Genomic DNA, 23,123 nt, shown 5'->3' with positions numbered 1-23,123 from the left:
TGCAGAAGGACACACTGAGCTGTCATAATGGAATATATAAAACAGAAATACTTGCAGGTAAAGAAAAGAGTTTTCAGCAGCCATTACTAATGGCATTTGGGAACGTGCTTCGGAATTAGTAATTGCAAATCAGCATTGCATTAATAACAACAGTACTGCATCCATTTGTCTGCAAATATCCAAGTCTATAATTTTTATTCAGTATTTTTAATCATTTCAATTATTTACTTGGAGTCCCTTTTTTTCCCCATTGATTCTCTTATTTTTTCAAGAAACATTAATGTTGTTTCGATAGTTGCTTCTTGATTTGCATAGATTCCCTGGGTGACTTATTGCTCCAATTTGAGTGTATGCATAGTGTCTGAAGGCTTGCTGCCAAATAGAAATTTATATTGGGTTCCAGCGAACATAGTACACTTGTCTCATTTTGTTATGTAATGGCTGTTCAAGGACATGTGTTCAGTATATATAAGAATGTCTGTATGCAATTAGCTACAGCTGAAACATATAAACAGTAACACTAAAAAGGAACTGGTAAAAAGAAGTATTTTATTATTAATGTAGAAGGATAAGCAGTCGCTTTGTGGTAATGTTAGTGCTTTCTTCTGGCCAGGAACAGCAAGAGTATGGCTAAAGAACAACCAAGTCCTCCTCATGCTCCTTTTTGGAATCTAATTTGATTTTTTTAAAACTTTTATAAGGAACTAAAGTTGATGTAAAACTGCACTTATATAATTATTTCAGACAGATATTATATAGAAAACTATATAATTTTTTTAAGTAAATGCACAAATAAATCAACGTCCTTCCTCAATATATATTTATTACTTGGGCTACATCTCTAAACAAATCCATGTAAGCAACATTTAAGTTACAAGAGCAAAGAACCAATGAAACAATTGGTCCTTTGCTCTTGTAACAATCGAAACACAAGATTATATATTTAGTTTATTAATTGCTTTCTTGCTTATCTATAACTTAATAAATTTAAATATTATTAGAGGTATACACTATAGGATTTGATACACTGCCCACACCCACCAGCCTGGTGGATTTTTCATAATGGACAATAACATACATCAGACTGGCCTATAATTTATCTGTGATGGTAATTTATATGCGCTAACTGAATAATGCCATATAACTATAAAGACAGCTTTTTTTGAAACCCTTAAAAACAATTGTGAGTTTGTTCAAATTTGATCAAAGCAGTGCATTGGAGATATTTCCACGTTCCCATGAAATTTTCCAAATCTAATGACCTGTTCTAATGCTATTCTCCCTATGAAAGAGGGAGAAATTCATACTTTTGATCCACAATAGAACAGTTTCTAAGAATTAGTTATACAAAACAGTTTATAAAGAGGGAACAAATGTTCTCCAAACCCAAAGTCCAGTGGAACCATAGAAACTATTCTGTAAGCAGGGTTGGAAATGCTGTTCACGGCAATACTTTTAAGATACCTCACCCCCTTTTCAGATAAATATAAAACGAAAAGACAGAGAAAAAAAGCAAGAAATCTATAAAGTTCTTATTTAAGCAATATGAAAGTAAACATATATGTCATAAAAAAACTTTTCAAAGGCCCAAACTCACATCATATAGCAAAAGAGGTTTCCAGTGATCCAATAACATCATCAGAATGATTGCACATTTTTTATTTTATTTTTTTATTTTTTTATTTTGTCACACAGTATATATAAGTGTAAGAATGAAATAACTATACAATATATAAGCATATATATGAGTATGTAATAACTATATTAATAGGAATGGGGTGAGGTCAATAGCAGGCAGTTTTTGGTTGAAGTTTTGGGGATTTTGGGAAGAGACCACAGAGTCAGGTAGTGTATTCCAAGCATTAACAACTCTGTTACTGAAATCATATTTTCTGCAATCAAGATTGGAGCGGTTAACATTAAGCTTAAATCTATTGTGTGCTCGTGTATTGTTGCAATTGAAGCTGAAGTAGTCTTTGACAGGAAGGACATTGTAATAGATGATTCTATGAGTTAAATTCAAGTCATGCCAAAGATGGCGTAGTTCAAATTTTCTAAACCCAGGATTTCAAGTCTGGTGGCGTAAGGTATTTTGTTGTATTCAGAGGAATGGAGAACTCTTCTTGTAAAATATTTCTGGACAGGTTCAATTGTATTGATGTCAAAAATGTGTATGGGTTCCAGAGCTGTATTCAAGAATTGGTCTAGCAAATGTTTTATATGCTCTGGTTAGTAGTGTAGTGTTTTTGGAGAAGAAGCTACACAAGATTAGGTTTACAATTCTTAAAGCTTTTTTTGCAATGTAGTTGCAGTGGGCTTTGGCACTTAGATCATTTGATATGAAAACTGCAAGGTCTTTAACAGGGTGTGGGTCATCTGTAAGGTAATGTCCATCAAGCTTGTACTTAGTGTTTATGTTCTTTTTTCCAATATGTAAGACTGAACATTTGCTGGTAGAGATTTGGAGTTGCCAAGTTTTAGACCATTCAGATACAAAGTCTAGGTCTTTTTGAAGGGTAGCTGTATTATTGGTGGTGTTAAATAGTTTGACATCGTCTGCAAAGAGAACACAATTGCTTGTAATTTGGTCATAGAGATCATTAATGTATAATATGAAGAGTGTTGGTCCAAAAACGCTGCCTTGGGGAACACCACTTTTGACAGGAACAGGATTTGATATAGCATTGCCAATTTTGACCTACATAGCCTACAGATTGTCACCTGCAGTTCAAATGCAGCAACCATTGGAAGAACAATGAATATTATGGGTCTGCTACATTTTTCGCCTACCCAGAGAAGAACTGGGTTTGTTCTACACAAAGGGAAATCTTCTCTCAATGAACCCATATTGCTTTTCAATACATCAAAGCAGTCAAATTATACAAGTTATTGAACTATAACTGCCAAGGCAGTTGCCAGAACCCCAGCAGTCACTAAGTATAGTTTGGTTTTTAATTTCTTAATATAAATATCCCCTTAACTACCCCCTATAACAAAAAACAAAGGTTACTCAACAAAAGATAACTTGCAAGTTCTGAATAAACAATAGTGGAAATGTGTGGATTCACATGGAGAAGTTTCTTCTGTATACCATAAAACAAGTACAGAATTATGGGAGGCAACAGGTATTAACATTTTCAGTTTCATTTCTCTGTTTTCTAATTTTGTTAAATGTAATTGAGCATTTAGAATGCTAAAGCAAAATTTGTTGGAATGGGTTAAGCTGTTATGCCTTCGGAAACTTATGGGAATTTTTAAAACAGGAACAATGTTCCAGGAACAATATTGCCAATAAATTTGCACTTTTAAATGCCTGGCAAATGGTCACCATGAGAACTAGAAACAATAATCAAGGGACAAAGCATTTCAGCTTAGATAAAATCCATTCCCTTAGGAAGACTATTGCTATTACCCACTTAAAATATACTGTACAATGGGTTTGAATCCTAAAATGTTTTCTGCTGCAGCCAAAATATAGTAACCTAAGGTGATGTAGAAAGGTACATATAGGGGATATGCATAGAAAGATACACTAGGAGAAGGCACTGCTCAAGATTGTGACATACAAGAACTTTTTATCGCTGCCCTTGGAGGCATCCAATAATTACATCAGTTATTTCAGAATAACTGAAATTCAGTTATGAATCCTAGAATTATGGGAAGCGATTTTCTGGAGCACAATCAAAAGTTGTGATCCGTCCAGAGAACTTTGATTATATTAGATTATTATCAACATATTTTTTAAAAATGCACTGGTTCTTACCCAGTCTATTACTTTTGTCATCTTAGTGGTAGTCATCAGGAATAAAATGATGTGTTATTGCATGGTCCAATGAAAAGAAGCAATTTTGATTAATCTCCTTGCTATCCATTTTTCTCTAGCTGGACATTTCTAAACCAATCCTAGCTGGCGAGATTTTATGTGCAAAGAGAAAAACATTGCCTTCCCCTTCAACTTACTTCTAGCTGTTTCCTTGCTGTAAATGACAGCTCTTCCAAAAAATACTGTTTCTGTTGAAACTTTTTTATTATTATTTACATTTATATCCCGCCCTTCTCCGAAGACTCAGGACGGCTTACATTGTGTAAGGCAATAGTCTCATCCTTTTCTTGCCTATTCTGCCAGAAAATCTTCAGATTTCCTACCAGGTTTTTTTTTTCTTCATGCAGATTGAACATTTTTCTCAAGCTATTTTCACATTTCTTTTGATGATACTTTAAGCTTGCCTTGTTTGTGGTTTCATTACTTATCTTTCTATTATTTTGCCCCCTGAGTAGTCTCACTTCCTGATCTTAAGGGGTGGTGGTGAAGCTTCCTCCCATGAAGAATCCCTTATGATGGCTTCCGTCAAGATTGAATTAAAGGTTCAGAAGCCAGGAAAGAGATAACACTCACAAATACAGCCTTCAGCCATTTTACATCTGTACAAGAAAGAATTCTACCCATGGGAATTTTACCTTAATTTTCTTTTCTGAAAAAAAAAAATCAGTGTCGTATGGATGCATAGACTTTATTTTTGAAAAGGCATTTTCAAGATGTTTTGTTTCACGTGATACCGATCAGTTTTTCAGCCAGGTTGTTATCACATCTAACAATGTGTGGTGGTGTTGTGGTGGTTTTTAATCAAATATATATACAGAAATACATAGCAAAAAACAGTCAGGTTTAAAGGATTACTGTAAACTGTTTCCAGATCTCTTTTCTATAACTATAAGCATACACACAAGTCTTGTTTTGATTCTAAATATTAATATAATATAACAACAGAGTTGGAATGGACTTTGGAGGCCTTCTAGTCCAACCCCCTGCCCAGGCAGGAAACCCTACACCATCTCAGACAGATGGTTATCCAACATTTTCTTAAAAATTTCCAGTGTTGGAGCATTTACAACTTCTGCAGGCAATTAAATTAGATTTGAAGTTCATTCTGAATGCTATGATCTTCCATACATTATATTATAACAGATACTAATAGTTATATAAACAGCAACTTTGGGGACCCTTCAGGTGTCTAAGATTAGGTGATTGAGAAATCAACATTAGCCTTTCAATTCCATGCCAGAGACATCACAAAATATCTGAAATTGCTACTTGCATTTCAATGAAGCTAAGGATTAGGGATATCAAATCTGGACTGATGATCATTTGATGGCAGCAAGGAGATAATAGAAAACTCTTTTTGCTTTGTCTAACAATCAGCCACATTTTTGCAGCCCAAATCTAGTAACTATAGCATCCACTTCATTTTTAAAATGAAAACCACCACTTTGGAGAGATTTAAATGTCACCACATGTGGGAGATAATTGCTTCCCTGCAATGAACATCTCATTTAATGTGGCCAGAGAACAAAACTAATTGCTGTTATTGTGTAATGATCCATAACTTTTTTCAAGGTATAGAGTGTGCTTTGAGTGGCAAATTGAAAATGTACTTGAAGAAGTAGGCAGGACTGAGACAAAGAAACAGTTAACATCAGACCAAAAACTAAATTTGATTTAATGTAATTTCAGCTTAATTAAAATTAATTTAATTAAATACATGATTACTTCCAACATTTTTAATCATTTTCCCCTTCAGATTAAAAATTATAATGAGGTAGCAAGTATAGGAGAGGCTTGGAAAATGGAAACTTCTCTCAAGGCTGTAGAAATTGCATGTAGTTGTGGGATTATGCTTTGTTTCAGAGGAATAAGAATTAAAAGATGCTGCCATTAAGCAGTTCTGCACCTTCCAGCACCCTACATAGAAATAATAATAATAATAATAATAATAATAATAATAATAATAATAATAATAATAATAATAATAACAACAACAACAACAATAATAATAATAATAACAACAACAACAACAACAACAACAACAACAACAACAACAGAGTTGGAAGGGACCTTGGAGGTCTTCTAGTCGAATCCCCTGCCCAGGCAGGAAACCCTACACCATCTCAGACAGATGATTATCCAATATTTTCTTAAAAATTTCCAGTGTTGGAGCATTTACAACTTCTGCAGGCAAGTTGTTCCACTTATTAATTGTTCTAACTGTCAGGAAATTTCTCCCTAGTTCTAAGTTGCTTCTTTCCTTGATTAGTTTCCACCCATTGCTTCTTGTTCTACCCTCAGGTGCTTTGGAGAACAGACCGACTCCCTCTTCTTTGTGGCAACCCCTGAGATATTGGAACACAGCTATCATGTCTTCCCTAGTCCTTCTTTTTATTAAACTAGACATACCCAGTTCCTGCAACCGTTCTTCATATGTTTTAGCCTCCAGTTCCCTAATCATCTTTGTTGCTCTTCTCTGCACTCTTTCTAGAGTCTCAGTATCTTTTTTACATCGTGGCGACCAAAACTGAATGCAATATTCCATGTGTGGCCTTACCAAGACATTATAAAGTGGTATTAACACTTCACGTGATCTTGATTCTATCCCTCTGTTTATGCAGCCAGAACTGTGTTGGCTTTTTTAGAAGCTGCTGCACACTGCTGGCTCATATCTAAATGGTTGTCCACTAGGATTCCAAGATCCCTCTCACAAGTACTACTGTTGAGCAAGGTACCACATATACGGTACTTGTGCAGTTTGGTTTTTTTGCCTAAATTTTCTCTCTACACCATACAGCCCTCTTAAGAATCATGGGAGTCAAATTAACTACTGCTAAAAGTTTTCAGAAAAAATAATACAAAGTGCCAGATTGTCAATAAAACTCTACATGCTGTCCTTGCATTTTAATCCTTGCATTTTAATCCTCAAACATCTGGCCCAAATCTAAATGAAGCAAGTATATCTAAGTGCTTGCATTTTTAAAAGCTACATCAAATAAATGTGACTGCAGGATTCATTGGGTTTTTGGTTCCTTATTTTTAGGAACAGGGAAATAGGAACAATGAAGAACAGCTTCTTTCAGCTGGAAGTTGTGGCAGAGGAAGGATTGGCACTAAAGTAGTAAGAAGTGAAGGAATATTCATTGCAGAATGAATCAAAGATAGAATTTCTCTACCTGGGCTGCAAAAAATTAGATGAGTACTACATGTCAGAATGGAAATACTGAAAAGCATAACTCTTTGCTGCCATAGAGTGATGATTATCTGTAGTTTTGCATCCCAGGATTGTGTGAATGGTACTTTACTTGTGCAAGTGCTTCCTATTTCAACCAGGAAGCAGAGAAAGTTTCAGTTAAGTTCTGGTTCAAATCACAAAAAAACAAGGCTGAATCCTTGGTCTTTAACCTTGCATAAACGGTTGATTTATTGCTCAGATATTTCTACTTTGTTAAATCTAACATATACAATTAACTACTTCTCTATACTATATATATATGTTTTCTGAGGTTTTCGCGGGTGTTTGTATGTAGATCTTTGGTTATTCGGGTTTTCTCCCGTGTAAAATTGGAAGTGTCTTGGCGACGTTTCGATGAAGTCTCATTCGTCATCTTCAGGCTTCAGCTTCATGCTTCTGGGAGCATTGCTCCCAGAAGCCAAAAGAGTATTTAAAGAGGGGTTTCTGCCTGTTGTTTTTGCTGGGATCACTATAAACTAAAGAGCTGTTGTTACTCACTGGTCTCCTGCCTCTATTGCCCAAACTTAACATATACTATATAGTATATATATATATAAATATATACTATAATATTTAAGTGACAGTGTTATAGCTATAAGTGAAAAAGCAACAAACACATTTACATGATTCTTGAAGAGACAAGTATGGTGCAGAGAAAGTCAGTTCTATACAATGCTGGAAGCTACACACCTTTTAATGAAAACATCTTTTAATATTAATAAAGGAAAATATTTGTAGCACAGGGTTAAATGATGGATCCTTGTTGCTGCCCGAAGTTGGTTGTTTTCTTTGAGACATTTTATTATTCAAACTAGATAACATTATCAGTGCTGCAATGAAATGTCTGCAAGACAAACTCAGAGTGCAACTATGACCCCATGTCTTTTAATCAATTACCCCACCGCCACATTCAATCTCTTTAGCCTTGAGACCAGTTTCCAAGGCTCTCCAAAAATTGCCAGGATAGCATTGCTGTAGTTTCAAATTACTATATATTAATATACTGTAGTTTTGAGAAGAAATATTATAGTTATGGATCTCAATATGATGTAGACCTATATTCCTAAAACATGCAACTTGCCAACTCATGAAGAACTTGTTAAGTTAAGTTAGGGTATGGCAAAGAGGATAATTTTACATAACTAGAATGACATTTACTGGTAGTTACCCGGTTTTAAGGAATGAATCCAAGTTGTGAGATTGTTACTTATTAATGAAAAGCCTTTGTGCTCTATAAATGAGAATGTGACACGAAGTTGCTATTCTATGTAGGTTTAACAATAAAGTTAAGTTTTTAATGAGCTTTACATTTTTGTATATACAGTAGTTATATGGTTATTTGGTTAACTCTTTTTTCATCATGTTTAATTTATTTCAGTCACAATAATATAGGCCTTTCTTCATAAGTTTATAATGACTATTTATGATTTTCTTTTCATTAGTGATGATATAATGCTAGGGCTAGACCATAGCTAACTTTAGGCCATACATGAAGACCAAACAAACCACATTACATCGGCTTAGCATGCAAAGCATGAGTTTGTGATTTTGTATGTTATGCAAACCCAGTCAGTTATGGTTCATTCATTACGGTTAAATTAGTATGTGGTATAAAACATATTCATTCCCCATATTTGTTATTCTATCTGGATTGTTTTCCTAATTCATTTTCTTTTACAATAAATAAAATTAGTATATAAGAAAGTGCGCCCCTTTTTTAAAGATAATGTTTTGCTCTGAGATAAATCATAATAATTAGTGTAACAGTTCAAGCATGTTCAGCTTCATATTACAATTTCCAAGTTCAGGAGAGCTTTATCTCTAGCCAAGTTCAATACCTTCCCACAGCTAGTTTGGAAAGGAAAATATAGGAGAATCCCTGTGACTCGGGTGCTATAGAAATCATAGCTCATGTTCTTTTGTATTGTAGTTCTGCAGGAACATTCCTTGCCCCTTTTTTCTTTAAAATTCCCAGGATACTCTGATCATTTTTATTTGCATTATCTGTCAAACAACCAATATACATTTATTTCTCTAAAAGTAGCAAACTTTTGCTAGATTATGTATAAACTTTGCTCACAAATGTTTGCAAATAGTTAGAGATGTAGAAAGATAATTTTGTTTTGTTTGTTTCATAGATTTTTTTTTAACAAATGACCAAAATGAAGTTTTTGTTCTGTTCAGTTCAAGCATGATTGCCTGTGGTAAAACCCATTAATCCAAATGCATATATTAAGTATGCTCCTTTCAATTTTAGATCTTCATCCACAAAATAAAGCTGACTGTGGCAGCTTTTGGTATAAAATTATATGAAATAACACACTGTTTATGAATTGAGGAAGCTGCATTTTTTAAAAGCAATGCAGTTTTCCATAGATCGTATGGTTAAAAAAAAAAGTAAAGGTAAAACATAATTGCAATGCTTTTTCCTCAATTATATCTAGGAACACTTTATGAAGTTGGTTTATTATTCTTTCAAAATCTTGCATTTTTTTTTTCATTTTCATAACATACAAAGAAGTTGACCGTATGAATGAGTCACATTTGACTCCTACAAACTAATCTAAATGGCAGCTATTGCCCTATAGTGGTATACAGAAAGCTTCTCTGTATTTTTTATTGAGTCAGTCACCTACTTTAATAGAAAGCAACTCAGCCATACATCTATTGCATATCCTGTTACCTGATTTGTTTTTAAGTGAATATGGCAGGGAAGAATATGGTATAGAATTTCTGCATGTGAAATATAGCATTAATCACAGAATTATGGCCAGAGAATTTGTGTCATCAAAGATATGCAGATTCAGAATTGCACCTTTGTAAACCCGACAAAAAGCTTCATTTATTGGGCAGTTAATTTTCTTTCAAAAAAAAAAAAAAGTATAAAAATGAAATAGGCCTTTATAGAGTAGAAATTGTGATTTTTTTTTAAAAAAAATCTTGTTTTCATAAAATGAATTTTACATTCTCCATTCCTCTCCTATATTACCTAGTCTAAATGACTATTCAACTTTAAATTGTTCAGTAAAAACTAAACGCAAATGACAATATTTACATACAGCTGATTTCCTGAATTAAATTGCTTCTAGTCATTGATCCCACTAAGCAAGTCTCCCTGACAAGTTCACAAGTGGTTCACCATGTCATGTTCTGCAAAATATGGGCCTGGGTTGTGGCCATTACTTTTAGACTCAAAATGATTTGCTCCCTGAGAATCTTTTTCTATTCTGTTTTCAAAATTCAACAAGGCTAACAATTGACTCTTATTTCAAAATGAGTAATATTTATAGTTCTCCCTGAGGACAGCTAACTTAGGCAATATTTCATGCATAGCTTTAGCCTCTAAAAAAAGAAAATAGAAAAAAGCTCATCAGCAACAGATGGGGAGTTTTATTATTTTCCCTATTAGCTGCCCTTTCAGGGGATTGTCACATTCTCCCTAATGGTATCACCAATGCCAACAAAGCTTCAAAATTGCTTTGCAAGAAAAACTATTATTTTTGTGTGGTGAATTCTAGAAAAATCAATAGGGAATTCTAGTTAATTTCTCATATAGAATAGAATAGAATAGAATAGAATAGAATAGAATAGAATAGAATAGAATAGAATTTTTTATTGGCCAAGTGTGATTGGAGACACAAGGAATTTATCTTGGTGCATATGCTCTCAGTGTACATAATAGAAAAGAGATGTTCATCAAGAATCATAAGGTACAACACTTAATGATAGTCATAGGGTACAAATAAGCACTCAGGAAACAATCAATATCAATATATATCGCAAAGATACAAGCAACAAAGTTATAGTCATAAGTGGAAGGAGATGGGTGATGGGAATGATGAGAAGATTAATAGTAGTGCAGACTTAGTAAATAGTTTGACAGTGTTGAGGGAATTATTTGTTTAGCAGAGTGATGGCATTTGGGGAAAAACTGTTCTGGTGTCTAGTTAGTCTGGTGTGCAGTGGACAGTTTATGTCCAGGATGTAGGGATCTGTAAATATTTTCACAGCCCTCTTTTTGACTTGTGCAGTATACAGGTCCTCAACGGAAGGCAGGTTGATAGCAATTGTTTTTTCTGCAGTTCTAATTATTCTCTGAAGTCTGTGTCTGTCTTGTTGGGTTGCAGAACCAAACCAGACAGTTATAGAGGTGCAGATGACAGACTCAATAATTCTTCTGTAGAACTGTAGAGTGATCATCAGATCACTCCTGGTTTAACTGTCACTTCAGTTAACAAACTCAGTCAGCATCCTTGTCCAGCATCTAAGTTAATGGTAAATGATGGAGCTAGCTTATTTTACACTTTTTTTTAATTATGTATCAGTGATAGATTGTAATCTTGGCATCAGATGTCTTTAAAGGATCAGGGAAGTAATATATAAACGTGGATGTGAATGTGTAAATATCAATGAACTGTGTGTGTCTGTGTACTATGCAAAAATGTTAGGTAATTATGCAAAAGTGCTACAAATTAAGAATACTTAGAAGTCTGTGTATGTAAATAGGTGTGTGTGTGTGTGTGTGTGTGGCCACCAAGATCTCTAATGTGTGTTTGTGTGTGTGTGTGTGTGTGTATGTAGGTCTTTGGTTATTCAGGTTTTCTTCCGCGTAAAATTGGAAGTGTCTTGGCCACGTTTCGACGAAGTCTCATTCGTCATCTTCAGGCTTCAGCTTCGTGCTTCTGGGAGCAATGTGTGATCACATGTATGTATGTATATATACATATACATACATACATACATACATATGTATATAAAAATTAGGTACATATATAATACATATATATATATAAATACATATACGTGTGTGTGTGTGTGTGTGTGTAATATATATAGTCCTTTCCTTATGAAAGGGAAGGATACTAAGAGACCCACATTCAGTTTCATTCAGATGCCTCAGTCAGGTGTCACAGAAGCTACCTTCTGCCAGTTTTCTAGTATATCCCAATCCCTGATATTGTCTAGCTTATACAGTCAGCTGAGGTCCAGATCAGTGCCTTTGACCAAAAAAGAAAAACCCACTATCCCACCTGGCATATGCATTGATCCCTGGACATTAGATATAATGCTGCCCATCAGAATTTTCTAAATATTCATTCTTTCTCACTCTCCCTGACAACTTCTACTTTTTGACTGCTGAGAGGATTTCTCTCCCTTTTAGTACTTAGAAGCACACAACAACTGTTTAGAGATGAAATGCCATTAGGAAGTATACTTAAGTGACCTAAGAAAAAGAGAAAGAATAATTTTGTAATGTATTTGAATTTAGGAGGGAAATTTGGGCGGGAGAATGCACGTTGCTGATTGGCTGATGCCTCAGCCAAAATACTATTTAAAGAGGGGTTTTTGCCTGTTGGTTTTTGCTGGGATCACAATAAACTACAGAGCTGTTGTCATTTGTATCGTCTCCTGCCTCGTCATTGCCCGAACTTAACAAATTTGGAGGTTCTGTTTTTCAATGGAACTGTGAAAATTTGTTCAAAAGTAAGAAATAACTTTTGACTTTTTTTCTACTTAAAATTACTGATTTGGAGAGCAAAGCTGGCTAGCAGTTTGCTATTCCTATTGCAATTGACTAATGCTGCTAGATACTTGTTTTTTCTTAATAAAACAAGAGTTGATAGTAAGGAAAGACAATGGATAATATTGATTAATTTGTGTCTGCTAAGTTGGGACCAGAAGCTATTATTTTGCGAATTCAGTAATGTTTCAAGCTGAGTTTTCGAAAAGTAAACTGTGTTTTTTCTAATCCTTTTTCAGAGACTCTCAAAAATATTTTGTTCATTGTCAACATTAATATATTAAAAATAAAGATTTTAACAGTTTGAGGAAATATTGTTATTGTACCATAAATACATGCATAACCAATTATTTTGTAGTGAGAAACATGTTTTTCTTCAGAGTCATCATCATCAAAACCAATGATGTATTGTGAAAATAAAGCACTATAAGTCAGGGTTTTATTAATCTCTGTTCAGTCAGCTGATCTTCATTTTATAAATTTAAGGATAGCGATAGATTCTTCATTGTCCTAAAATTTCATTATGGACCACTGTCTTGAATTCACAAACCATTTGAAAATTTCCATTGTATGCATTACAATAGTTCTCTTTAGCTAAAGTTAAATACATTATGATGTCCAGCTTCGTATTCACGATCCCATACTGTACAGTACATTGAGAATAAGTCATATGTAATTGTCCATCACATCCTTGGAAAGGAAAAAGTTTTACTTTTTAGGCATCCCACAAAATCTTAGTAGGTCAGAATGTGTGAATATATATGTAGGTCATTTGTGGCCTGATGAATGTGTCTTTAGTAAGTGTGGAATACAGCTTTTCTTATGCACTATTCGGTAACTTGATTGATTCATATGAATCATGGGTTGATTTTTGTATTTTAATGGGTATCTGGAGTCACTTAATTGCTCAATTATCAGTTAATGCAAGGACAAGGACTCTTTCTTCTTTTAAATTGGACATAATTTTATTATATTCTCCATAAATGTTGAGCTTTGGGGCCAGTGGCACTATTAGTACAGATTTTAATGCACTGAAAGACAAAAACAAAAGAAGTCAAATCAGAAACATAAATAGCTTTTATAATTACCCTCTGTGGTTTCTTTTCTTTTTAATTCATCATCAGAGTCATAACAATTTGTAAGGCATTAAGTACAAAATCATTAAAAACAATATAAAAGTGTTTGAAAACGATGCCTAACTGTGATATACAACACTTCCAAGTAAAATGCAGAACTATAATTTATATTTTCATTTCAAACCATTTATCACAGCCTTTTTCAAGTTAAAGGATAGAAGATACTTTTTAAAAAGCCCAATAGTTTCTTTGGGATCATGCCCAGGAAATTAAAGGTGAAATTCTGTAAGTTAAATGACCCATTGTCATTCATAAACATGTTATCATGTTATCAACATGTTATTGAAATATTTTTTCAATAATATTTTTTATGGAATAGGCAAGTAATTCACAACTAGCTTCCCCGGTATAAGTAAAATAGTATCATGGAAAAGCGGCAGAGACTATTACCCATTATAAGTAATCTTAGCAAGAATTTTTTTTGATAGATAGGAGATTGATATAATTGCTGAAGTTGAGCAGATTTTCTTTCATACAGATCAATCATTTTCGATGAAAAGATTAGAAAGTCAGGTGCAAAAGTCTAAGCCTGTTTCTTTCATATTTACATAATTTCACATAGAGAAGCACTGCAGTATGAAGTATAAAATAAATGTGTTGAATTCCATTAAAAAATGAATTAACACTCATGCTCCATTCCAGCTATAAAGTTGCTTAAGATTTTATAAAGTGCGTGTGCCTTACGATAAGAAAAAAGGATTATTGATTTGCTGAATAGGAAGATTTGTGGCTATTACAAGCTATTTGCTTATTTTATGCAAAATGGTTCAGAAAAATTGCATCTTCAGTGGCATTCAGGACTAGCATGCAGGTTTCTATGGTGCATCGTTTGAAGGCATTTTGAAGATGAAAATAATACACCCAACTACTTTGTTCTATATAGTACGTAACCTGTCTGGGATTGCACCTATTTTCTAATAATATTTCTGCACAGAGTTTTGGACTTCATAAATTCCCAGTGTTGCTTGATACTCCAGACTTGTTAATGGTGGCATATTAGAGTTAGACCAACAAGCAATAGCTTAAATTTGTGCCTTTTAGTACCTACACCATGCAAAGTGAGATGGGCTATAAATAAAAGTAACAAATACATAAATAAAATATCAAGCGATAATTTTCATCTTATTTTACTTATTGAACAATTCCTGCACCAGGTATTTGGACTAATACATATGCCGTAATAACAGGAGAAAAATCTTCTCCTGTTATCTCTTAGATCAACACTCAATATTTCTGCTAAAGTCTCATATATAGAGATTGAAAAAAATGCTGCCCAAGACTCCAGGGAAGTACAGTTAATTACTGATTGAATAATCCAATTATCCAATTTATAGAAACAGCCAGGAATTACAGATCTTTCATTTTATTAGCAATCCTATTAGGAGAATCCTCCATCATCATCATCACCACCACCATCATCATCATCAGTTCAGTACTGCTCCACAATCAGAAAAGGAGAGAAAGAAGAAACAGAAGCAAAGAAAATTAATATTTAATTATAGAAAATATGAGAATGTTCACTCATAGGATACTTTTTGGTATTGTTAATGAATCCACTACTCATGTGCAATAATATAGTGATTTATTGTGATTTATTTTTCAATAGTTTATCTGGATAATGTTATTATAATATATCTTGAGTCGATCTGCAGAGAAAAATAGTAGCCTTAGTCACTACTCACGAGGAGGAGGAGGAGGAGGAGGAGGAGGAGGAGGAGGAGGAGGAGGAGGAGAAGAAGAAGAAGAAGAAGAAGAAGAAGAAGAAGAAGAAGAAGAAGAAGAAGAAGAAGAAGAAGAAGAAGAAGAAGAAGAAGAAGAAGAAGAATAATTCTAGATGTTTTATGCTATTCTTCTGTTACAATGACGATGAACATTGAAGATATTGGTTCACAGAAGTACTCTATTTTTCCATCATTCTAAGTTCACAATAGACATTTTTAGTAATTTGTTTTATTTGATTGATTTGTATAGCTTGTAAATAAATCAAAATACAGCTGAAATAAACCCTCCAGCAAAAGCAAAAAATATATCTAGCATAGCCTATAAAATTAGAGCACAATATGCTATTTCCCTTTTTTTAATGTTAATGATAACTCTCCATGTCTGATGTTTTATACATGACATTATTATTATATATTTATGCATTGCTATGATTGCATGGCCTAAATAGAATCAGCATATCAGCAATGTGCATATGTATGGAAACAGACCTTAACAGATTTCCCAGATATTTAAAGCCAATCCTCACCCATGCTGGCCCACCACTTACTACCACTTTACCAGAATGGTGTAATCCTGTAGCCAGGTTGCTGACTAGCCCCCGAGCCTATGAGGTAAGTATACAATTTCATGTGCACAATTTTTTGATATTTTTGACAGGATTTATTATATAGCTTTCACTATATGTGATGTTGACACCTGGAGTTTGGTCGTCCAATTAATATCATATGGGATATTTCCTCTGTCATCCTCTAGACTAAAAGATTTAGTTCTGATTCTGGATCTTCTGGTCATCTTGCATGACAAACCTGGTATTTTCAAACTGAATTAAAGAGGCATTCAGAATAGAAATATATTACGACACATATAAACTAACTATTTAATTATTTTACAATTAAAGTCTTCTTCAGATCAAGTTCAAGTCATCAAGATATGGTAACTTTTAAAATAATGGTTTGAACTCTAGGTTTTTCCAGTAGTGTACCATTTTAAAAATAATGTGAAAAACAGCTGACACCCATGGAGATGAATGTTCAGTGTAGTAGAAAAGCTTGCATCCAGCACCGTCGTCCAATTAATATCATATGGGATATTTCCTCTGTCATCCTCTAGACTAAAAGATTTAGTTCTGATTCTGGATCTTCTGGTCATCTTGCATGACAAACCTGGTATTTTCAAACTGAATTAAAGAGGCATTCAGAATAGAAATATATTACGACACATATAAACTAACTAATTATTTTACAATTAAAGTCTTCTTCAGATCAAGTTCAAGTCATCAAGATATGGTAACTTTTAAAATAATGGTTTGAACTCTAGGTTTTTCCAGTAGTGTACCATTTTAAAAATAATGTGAAAAACAGCTGACACCCGTGGAGATGAATGTTCAGTGTAGTAGAAAAGCTTGCATCCAGCACCGTCTTGTTCCCATCAGGTGCTTTTAGAGTTGTTTTTAAACACGGGTTAAATATTCTTTTGAAAAGCAAGATTGGCAGACGAATTTAACATCAATCTTTTACCTGCCAAGCCTTAAACCATACCTGATGTGTGGAGTAAGTTTGGATTTTTGTAAAGTAGAAACCATCCTTGCCCAACCTAGGAAACCTTGCAGGTCATCAGCTGGGGAAGGCTGCCCAGTGAAGTAAGGTATTCCTAATTTATGAAATCTTCTGTCTGCCACTCCATCAATCAGGACAGCCCCAACAAGCTCACACACTTACTAGTTTGAATTAGCCATAACATTATATCTTGTACTCAGAATGTAATATATATTTATGTGAGATGTGTATTTTTTTTACCAGTGTGTATATAGAGTTCCTGGATTTAAATCTTCCCTATGTACTTCAGTAAGAAAGGCAGCGTGATTTGCATATATCCCAAGGGTGAAATTTACTTACCTTCCCTACTGTTTCGCCAGTGTATGTGTGCCGTCATCTATGCAAGCACAAAGTCTTCTGTGCATGCACAGAGGCTTAAAATATTGCAAAAAAGTGATGTGATGATGTCCCAGAGCCTCCTGCAGACACCGCTACCGGTTCGCCTAAGCAGGATAAAACTGGCTGGATTTCACCCCTGATATATTCCAAATCATTGGAGATTCAACATTGCGAAATGATTAGTTAGATCCCTTTTATGCAGGAGTCACCCTTTTACTTCTTCAATAGGGGCAATATTTTTCAGTCAACAGCCATATTATCCCCAGAATAATCTCTAGAAACCTCATATTGAATGGGCTAGTGGTGGGTTGCTACCAGTTCGTCCCAGTTCAGGCAAACCGGTAGCGGTGGCAGCGGGAGGCTCCTCCCACCTGCCTGGACATCATCAAATATGGTCTGTGCATGCGCAGAAGCTTCTGAGCATGCACAGATGTGGCATGAGCGAACTGGTAGCAAAGGTAAGTGAAACCCACCCCTGGAATGGGCCAACATATGTAACAGAGATGGCCCAAGCCAAACTAAATTTTGTCACTCTTCCTCCGGCTTTCCATATTAGCAGCTATCTTTATCTGACAGTATTTCTCTAACTTTCTCTTTCAAACAGTACATTATGTGGAAGGAACATAAAGTTTTTAGCAGACAAGTAATCTTACCAAGATCTTTTCAAATTAGACTCAAAGATGGAATCTGTGATTTCTACATATCTCTGAACGTTATATACAGACACAAGTGTAGTCAGGGACGGGAAGGTCCTAACTTCAGCGAACAATTTATAAAAATTGTCACTTGATAGTGAGATACATGCATTATAAATTTAAAAAATAAAAATTCATGTATATGAAGTAAATAATTATTTTTTAAATAACATTAAAATTCTATATGTTGTTATAAACTTAAGAAAGGGATATTTAATCTAGAGAATTGTTTCACATTTGTGCCATTAATAAGCAAACATTATTTCTTTGGTTTCTCTATTCTTTATCACAAAAACGCCTAGGAGCAACTGAAGGATGAAGATGGGGACTTTATTGTCAATAATGATGAACTGACCCTGAATTATGACGCTTCAGACCACTTTCCTGTGCCAACCGAGAACAGAACAGAGTCCTCTCATCCTGCTGGCAAAGAAAACATCTATGATGGTGATCTTGGCTTAGGAGGATATGAGGTTCACTCCAAACCTGCTTCAGATCAATCTGAGTTTGCTTCCTCAGCCTGATAGCCATTAGAAAATATATACTACAAATATTAGGAGCAGGAGAAAAGTACATTTATTTTTCAACATTCGCAAGAAGGACATAAACAGAAAAGAAGCAAGACCTTGCTGAATCTCACCCTAGAGTTCAGAAGAATGATAATTTTTAATAAGTCATAATCATTCTATTACTACTTTAATTTTTCTGATAGTGGTCATTTTAACAATGGAAACAAAGGCATCACCTGTCTATTATTGGGACATTGCATACATGCTTGTGGGCTGGATCATGCTTGTTTGCACATGCTCAAAACCTTTTGAATGGGTTTTTTTCCTAATTATTCAGGAAGAGAGACAATGAGAATTTAGTGAACTAGTACATGCTTCCAAAATCACAGATATATCAGTATTGTTTCTCTCTTCCCATATAGAGCCTTTGCGATAATTTGCCATGATTTGCCATGATTCCAGCAAGTGGTAAAATAATATTTTCCCCTACTGTAGGGTAGTCTGGCAGCAAGTGGTCCACCAGAACTGCTTGTTAATATTTGAGCTGCTGAGATTTAAACATATCAATAACAGAGACCATAATAGAGCATGATTGTTAGTATAAATAGCAATTTTACTCCCGCCTACCAATCCATTTGCTGCCACTCCTATGAAACAGATCCTAATGCAAATACTGTGTGTTGACTTTCCTCAGATTTCCTGATATTTTGTGCTTATACCTAGAATCTGGCAGGACAGAGAACATAAGTATCACATTCAAGATTTCTAAAATGTCTGCTATATTTCTGCTCATTTACAGTAAGAAATGAGAGAGAGAGAATTACTTTGTATGTTTACAGGGAGGGAAATGTCGGCTAAATCATCCATTATAAACACAAGTACTTATAGTTTCAGGAAAGTTGATGACAGCCCTTTTCCCCTGAAGGCTGTGCTCTGTATCTTTATATATTAGAGACTGACCTCTTAAAGAGCTCCAGTATGGACAGAATCTCCTGGTTGCACTTGCAATCCTTTCGTATCCAAATACAAACTGCCTTATAGTTAGCCCTTTACTCCAGTTGCTTCTTAAACTGCCAAGAGCTTTTAAGTGCTTCAGTCCTGCCTGGAAACTAATTGAAAGTGAAATATTTTGCATGTAATGTATATTTTATTTCTGAGTTACTGCCTTCTGCAGCCATCCATGACCATACCACATTTCTAGCTTAATGCTCAGTATAGTGTTGCATTTAGCATATATTCTGGGTAATTTAGCTATCCTCATGCAGTCTGATGGGGAAAAATTTCTTTTAAATGTTTGCAGTTCCAGTAAATGCTCATGGATAGATGAAACGGGATTCTTGCATGTATTTTAGTGGTCCGGTGGTGGAAATGAAGGTGTGAGAATTCTTATTTTTCCTTGCACATTTATCTCTCCAACAAGAACTTTTTCAGATTAATAAGCATGACCAGCCAAGAGAGCTACAAAAAGATAAGAGATGTCTACCAGAAAGCTATACCATCAACCATTTCATAACAATAAATTAACAATAAATTAAGCTCAAAAAACTGCCTGAATAATTCCAGCCCATACTAAGAATGAAATGGAAAAGCAAACATCACCTTGACAAAAAGAAATCTTTCTGATTATTGACAAACCAATTTTGACACAGTATTAACTCAGTATCTGCTAAAATAGAAAATGGTTTCAGAATTACAGAAGGTCTGTAGAAAAATTTAGGAAGAACTGCTGGTCAGTGCATCAAGGTTTCCATTGTTTGAGTCCTGGGAGCATGTGATTTGTTGCCATCCAAGATCGACTACTATTTCTGTCCTTCCACTTAAAAAGAAAGTCTATAACAGTAATACGTAAGATCAATTATTGCATTGTTCTAATATTTTGGTTCATACAGCATATTTATTCAGATACTTCAAAACTCATGTTTCAAATAGATTTTACAAAACCAGAAGCCAAGAGTTGAGAAATGCCAAGAATCCATGTAAGTTATGGCCTTCATCTTTCATGCTGTATGTCACCTGTAAGATTTTTGATCATATACATGACTTTAGTAAAATGAGGACAATTGCCACTTTGTAACTATATTTTGAGTATTTTAATGTGAAATATTTTAGGCTAAACGGTATGATTAGAACTGACCTCATGTACTGTATCACATGCCTCAACATTGCTGCTTCATTACAATTTCTCATAAATTATGAGAAATTGTTTCTCCTTTTATTCAATATCAGCACATGGATTCTTCAGCACTTATACACCAACTAGCATGAAGCATTTGACAGTCTCGTACTGAATACCACAAATACATGCCAAAGAGGTACGTATTTATATATCCGTCTCCATGGAAACCACCTTGTCCACTGTCACATATCTAGAAGGTAGAAAAGGCAAAGTTATAGCAAACAGGGCTTAAAATTTCATAGGACTGCACACTTAAATGGTGCACTTGCATTCTAGCATAGAATATGACATGTCTAACTTTTAGATAAATTGCCTAAATGCTGCATGTAGTTTTTGGCATGCACTTGAAATTAATGACTACAGCACATAAGATTCCTTCCCTAAGATAGTCTCTAGCTTAGTGTTTCTCAACTTTAGTGACTTTATGATGTATGGACTTCAATTCCCAGAATACCCCAGCGAGCATGCTAACTGAGGACCTCTGGGAGTTGAAGTCCAAGCATCTTATAGATGCCAAGACTGAGAAACACTGAGCTAGCTAATACTTAATAATAGTGATCTCACATACTTTTTAGTCTATGCCAAGAAATGGCAATTGAAATCTGTGAACTGAAGGATAAATAACTCTATAGGTTCATCTTTTCAACTAAGCTGTTTATTCAGCTTGTCTACTGAAGGTTAAAATAGCGAGAACATGGATTCAAGCAGAAATTCAGCACGTTCAACTATCAATCTCATCTATAGTTTTTCACATTTTGGATGGTATATTTGGGCAAATTCAATATCACAAGGTTCATTAGAGACCAGTTTACATGCAGGATATTTATAGGATGGTTCTTGCAAGAATGTCCTTGTCACATGTTTAACCCTCATATTACATAATGCATTTCCACAGAGACACTATCTCATCTCAGGAATGCAGCATGAAGTTACTTATTAAACAGCTGTGAAAAAGTTATTGTTGCATATGTTAAGTGTTGAAGTTTATGGAACCAAAGCTCCCAACTTTAGAAATGACTACATGCCAGGACTTCTTAGTAAACAGTGAATGATTGTAAAAGTAATAAAGTTTGATTCCATCATCAATGAAAATGGCAACAAAAACGTATATGTAATCAAGTTTTAACCCTTTTTTTTCCAGTCTTGCTGTACTATCACATTTAATCAATTGCCATTGAATGCGATAGTACAGCAATCATGTTAATCATAAATTGAAAGCAGGAATCCTAAGATCAAAAACTGACATGTTTTATTTAATTCTCTTTCAAACACATGAATCAGACTCTTTTAAAGGAGCTTACTTCCTACAATGAAAAATATATTTTTCCTATTCTGAAAATTAATCCTAATGAAAAAGTCTGTTTATATTTACCATTTTCTGGACTATACCTGGCTGTTTCGGCAGAAGAAGCAAGAAAGAAATGAACGGTTGATGTGTCAGAATACTTATGGGATTTAAGCCACAAGAATAAGGCGAGACTGCTTGCTGGGTGCTTCAGGAAAGGAAGGAATGTTTATACTATATAATAAATAAATGAACAGATAAACAATCTTACCAAAAAACTGCAAGTCCATACAGAATTCCTTTTAAATGTACAATTAAAAGGTCAAACATACCTCAATACAGGGATTGTATCTCAGTATAAGAATTAAGAATGATTGGATTATGTTTTGTTGTTCTGTAAACATTGCTCAAAGAGCATTGTGTTAGATACAGTTTATAGATAACTCCTAACCAAAAGAGAAAAATATTAGGCTGAAATGTTCCAAATTTTGTTAACTTTGATGTACTGCAATTAAGTGAACAGAATGAAATGGTATTTCTCTCGCCCATGATTTTCTATCTTCATCTCAAATAAATTTTGCATAGCTCCTCACTCAGGAACTCAATTTTTAACAAGAACAGAAAGCACAAACTCATTTTCTGTCCTAATTCCCATTACACTACTTGACTTTCCACCTTCCCAGCCATAATAACCCAGAATAACATTAAGAGGCATTTTTTGGATGGATAGAGAGATTTTAATATCAGCCCAAATCAATCTACTGTAAGATAAATGACTCATTCCTAAAGCTTCTGCATTATAATCTTCCACACTGGTTCAGTGCAGGTTGATAGATGCTCTTCAATTTTGCAATCTAGGGATGAGAGAGAACAACAGGCCCAAAGTCACTCAGATGGTTTCCATCTCTAAGGAAGGACCTTTATCTGGTCTCCTACTCTGTATTCAACATCTTAATCACTATACTGCACAGGGTTGTTGTTGTTTTAATTTTATCCCTGTACCAATACAAGAAAAGATTGGACAAACCTTTGTCCGAAATGGTATAAATACTCCTGCCTTGGATTAGAAGACGTCAAAGATCACTTC

The 23,123-nt window shown here is 34.5% G+C and overlaps 1 protein-coding gene across 3 annotated transcripts in view; it reads left to right on the top strand.

Annotated features, from left to right (window-relative positions):
• Positions 1-22,618, top strand: part of SLC9A9 (solute carrier family 9 member A9) — a 260,366-nt gene extending 237,748 nt beyond the window's left edge. Inside the window, exons 15-17 of one of the 3 annotated variants that reach the window (XR_009155753.1) lie at positions 15,943-16,048; positions 18,369-20,551; positions 20,802-22,618. Coding sequence is in view for 1 of the 3 variants with exons in the window: in XM_058188448.1 (XP_058044431.1) it covers positions 15,943-16,048; positions 18,369-18,590 (328 nt within the window). In the remaining 2 variants the exon portion in view is untranslated. Of the gene's footprint in view, positions 1-15,942; positions 16,049-18,368 lie in introns of all 3 variants that reach the window. The other 2 variants (XR_009155752.1, XM_058188448.1) reach the window with 2 other exon arrangements.
• Positions 22,619-23,123: the final 505 nt, after the last annotated feature.

The sequence above is a fragment of the Ahaetulla prasina genome, chromosome 6 (genome assembly GCF_028640845.1).
Source record: "Ahaetulla prasina isolate Xishuangbanna chromosome 6, ASM2864084v1, whole genome shotgun sequence".
Lineage (NCBI taxonomy): Eukaryota > Metazoa > Chordata > Lepidosauria > Squamata > Colubridae > Ahaetulla > Ahaetulla prasina.
The sequence above is the reverse complement of the archived record's forward strand: the minus strand, read 5'-3'. Positions and strand labels throughout refer to the sequence as shown.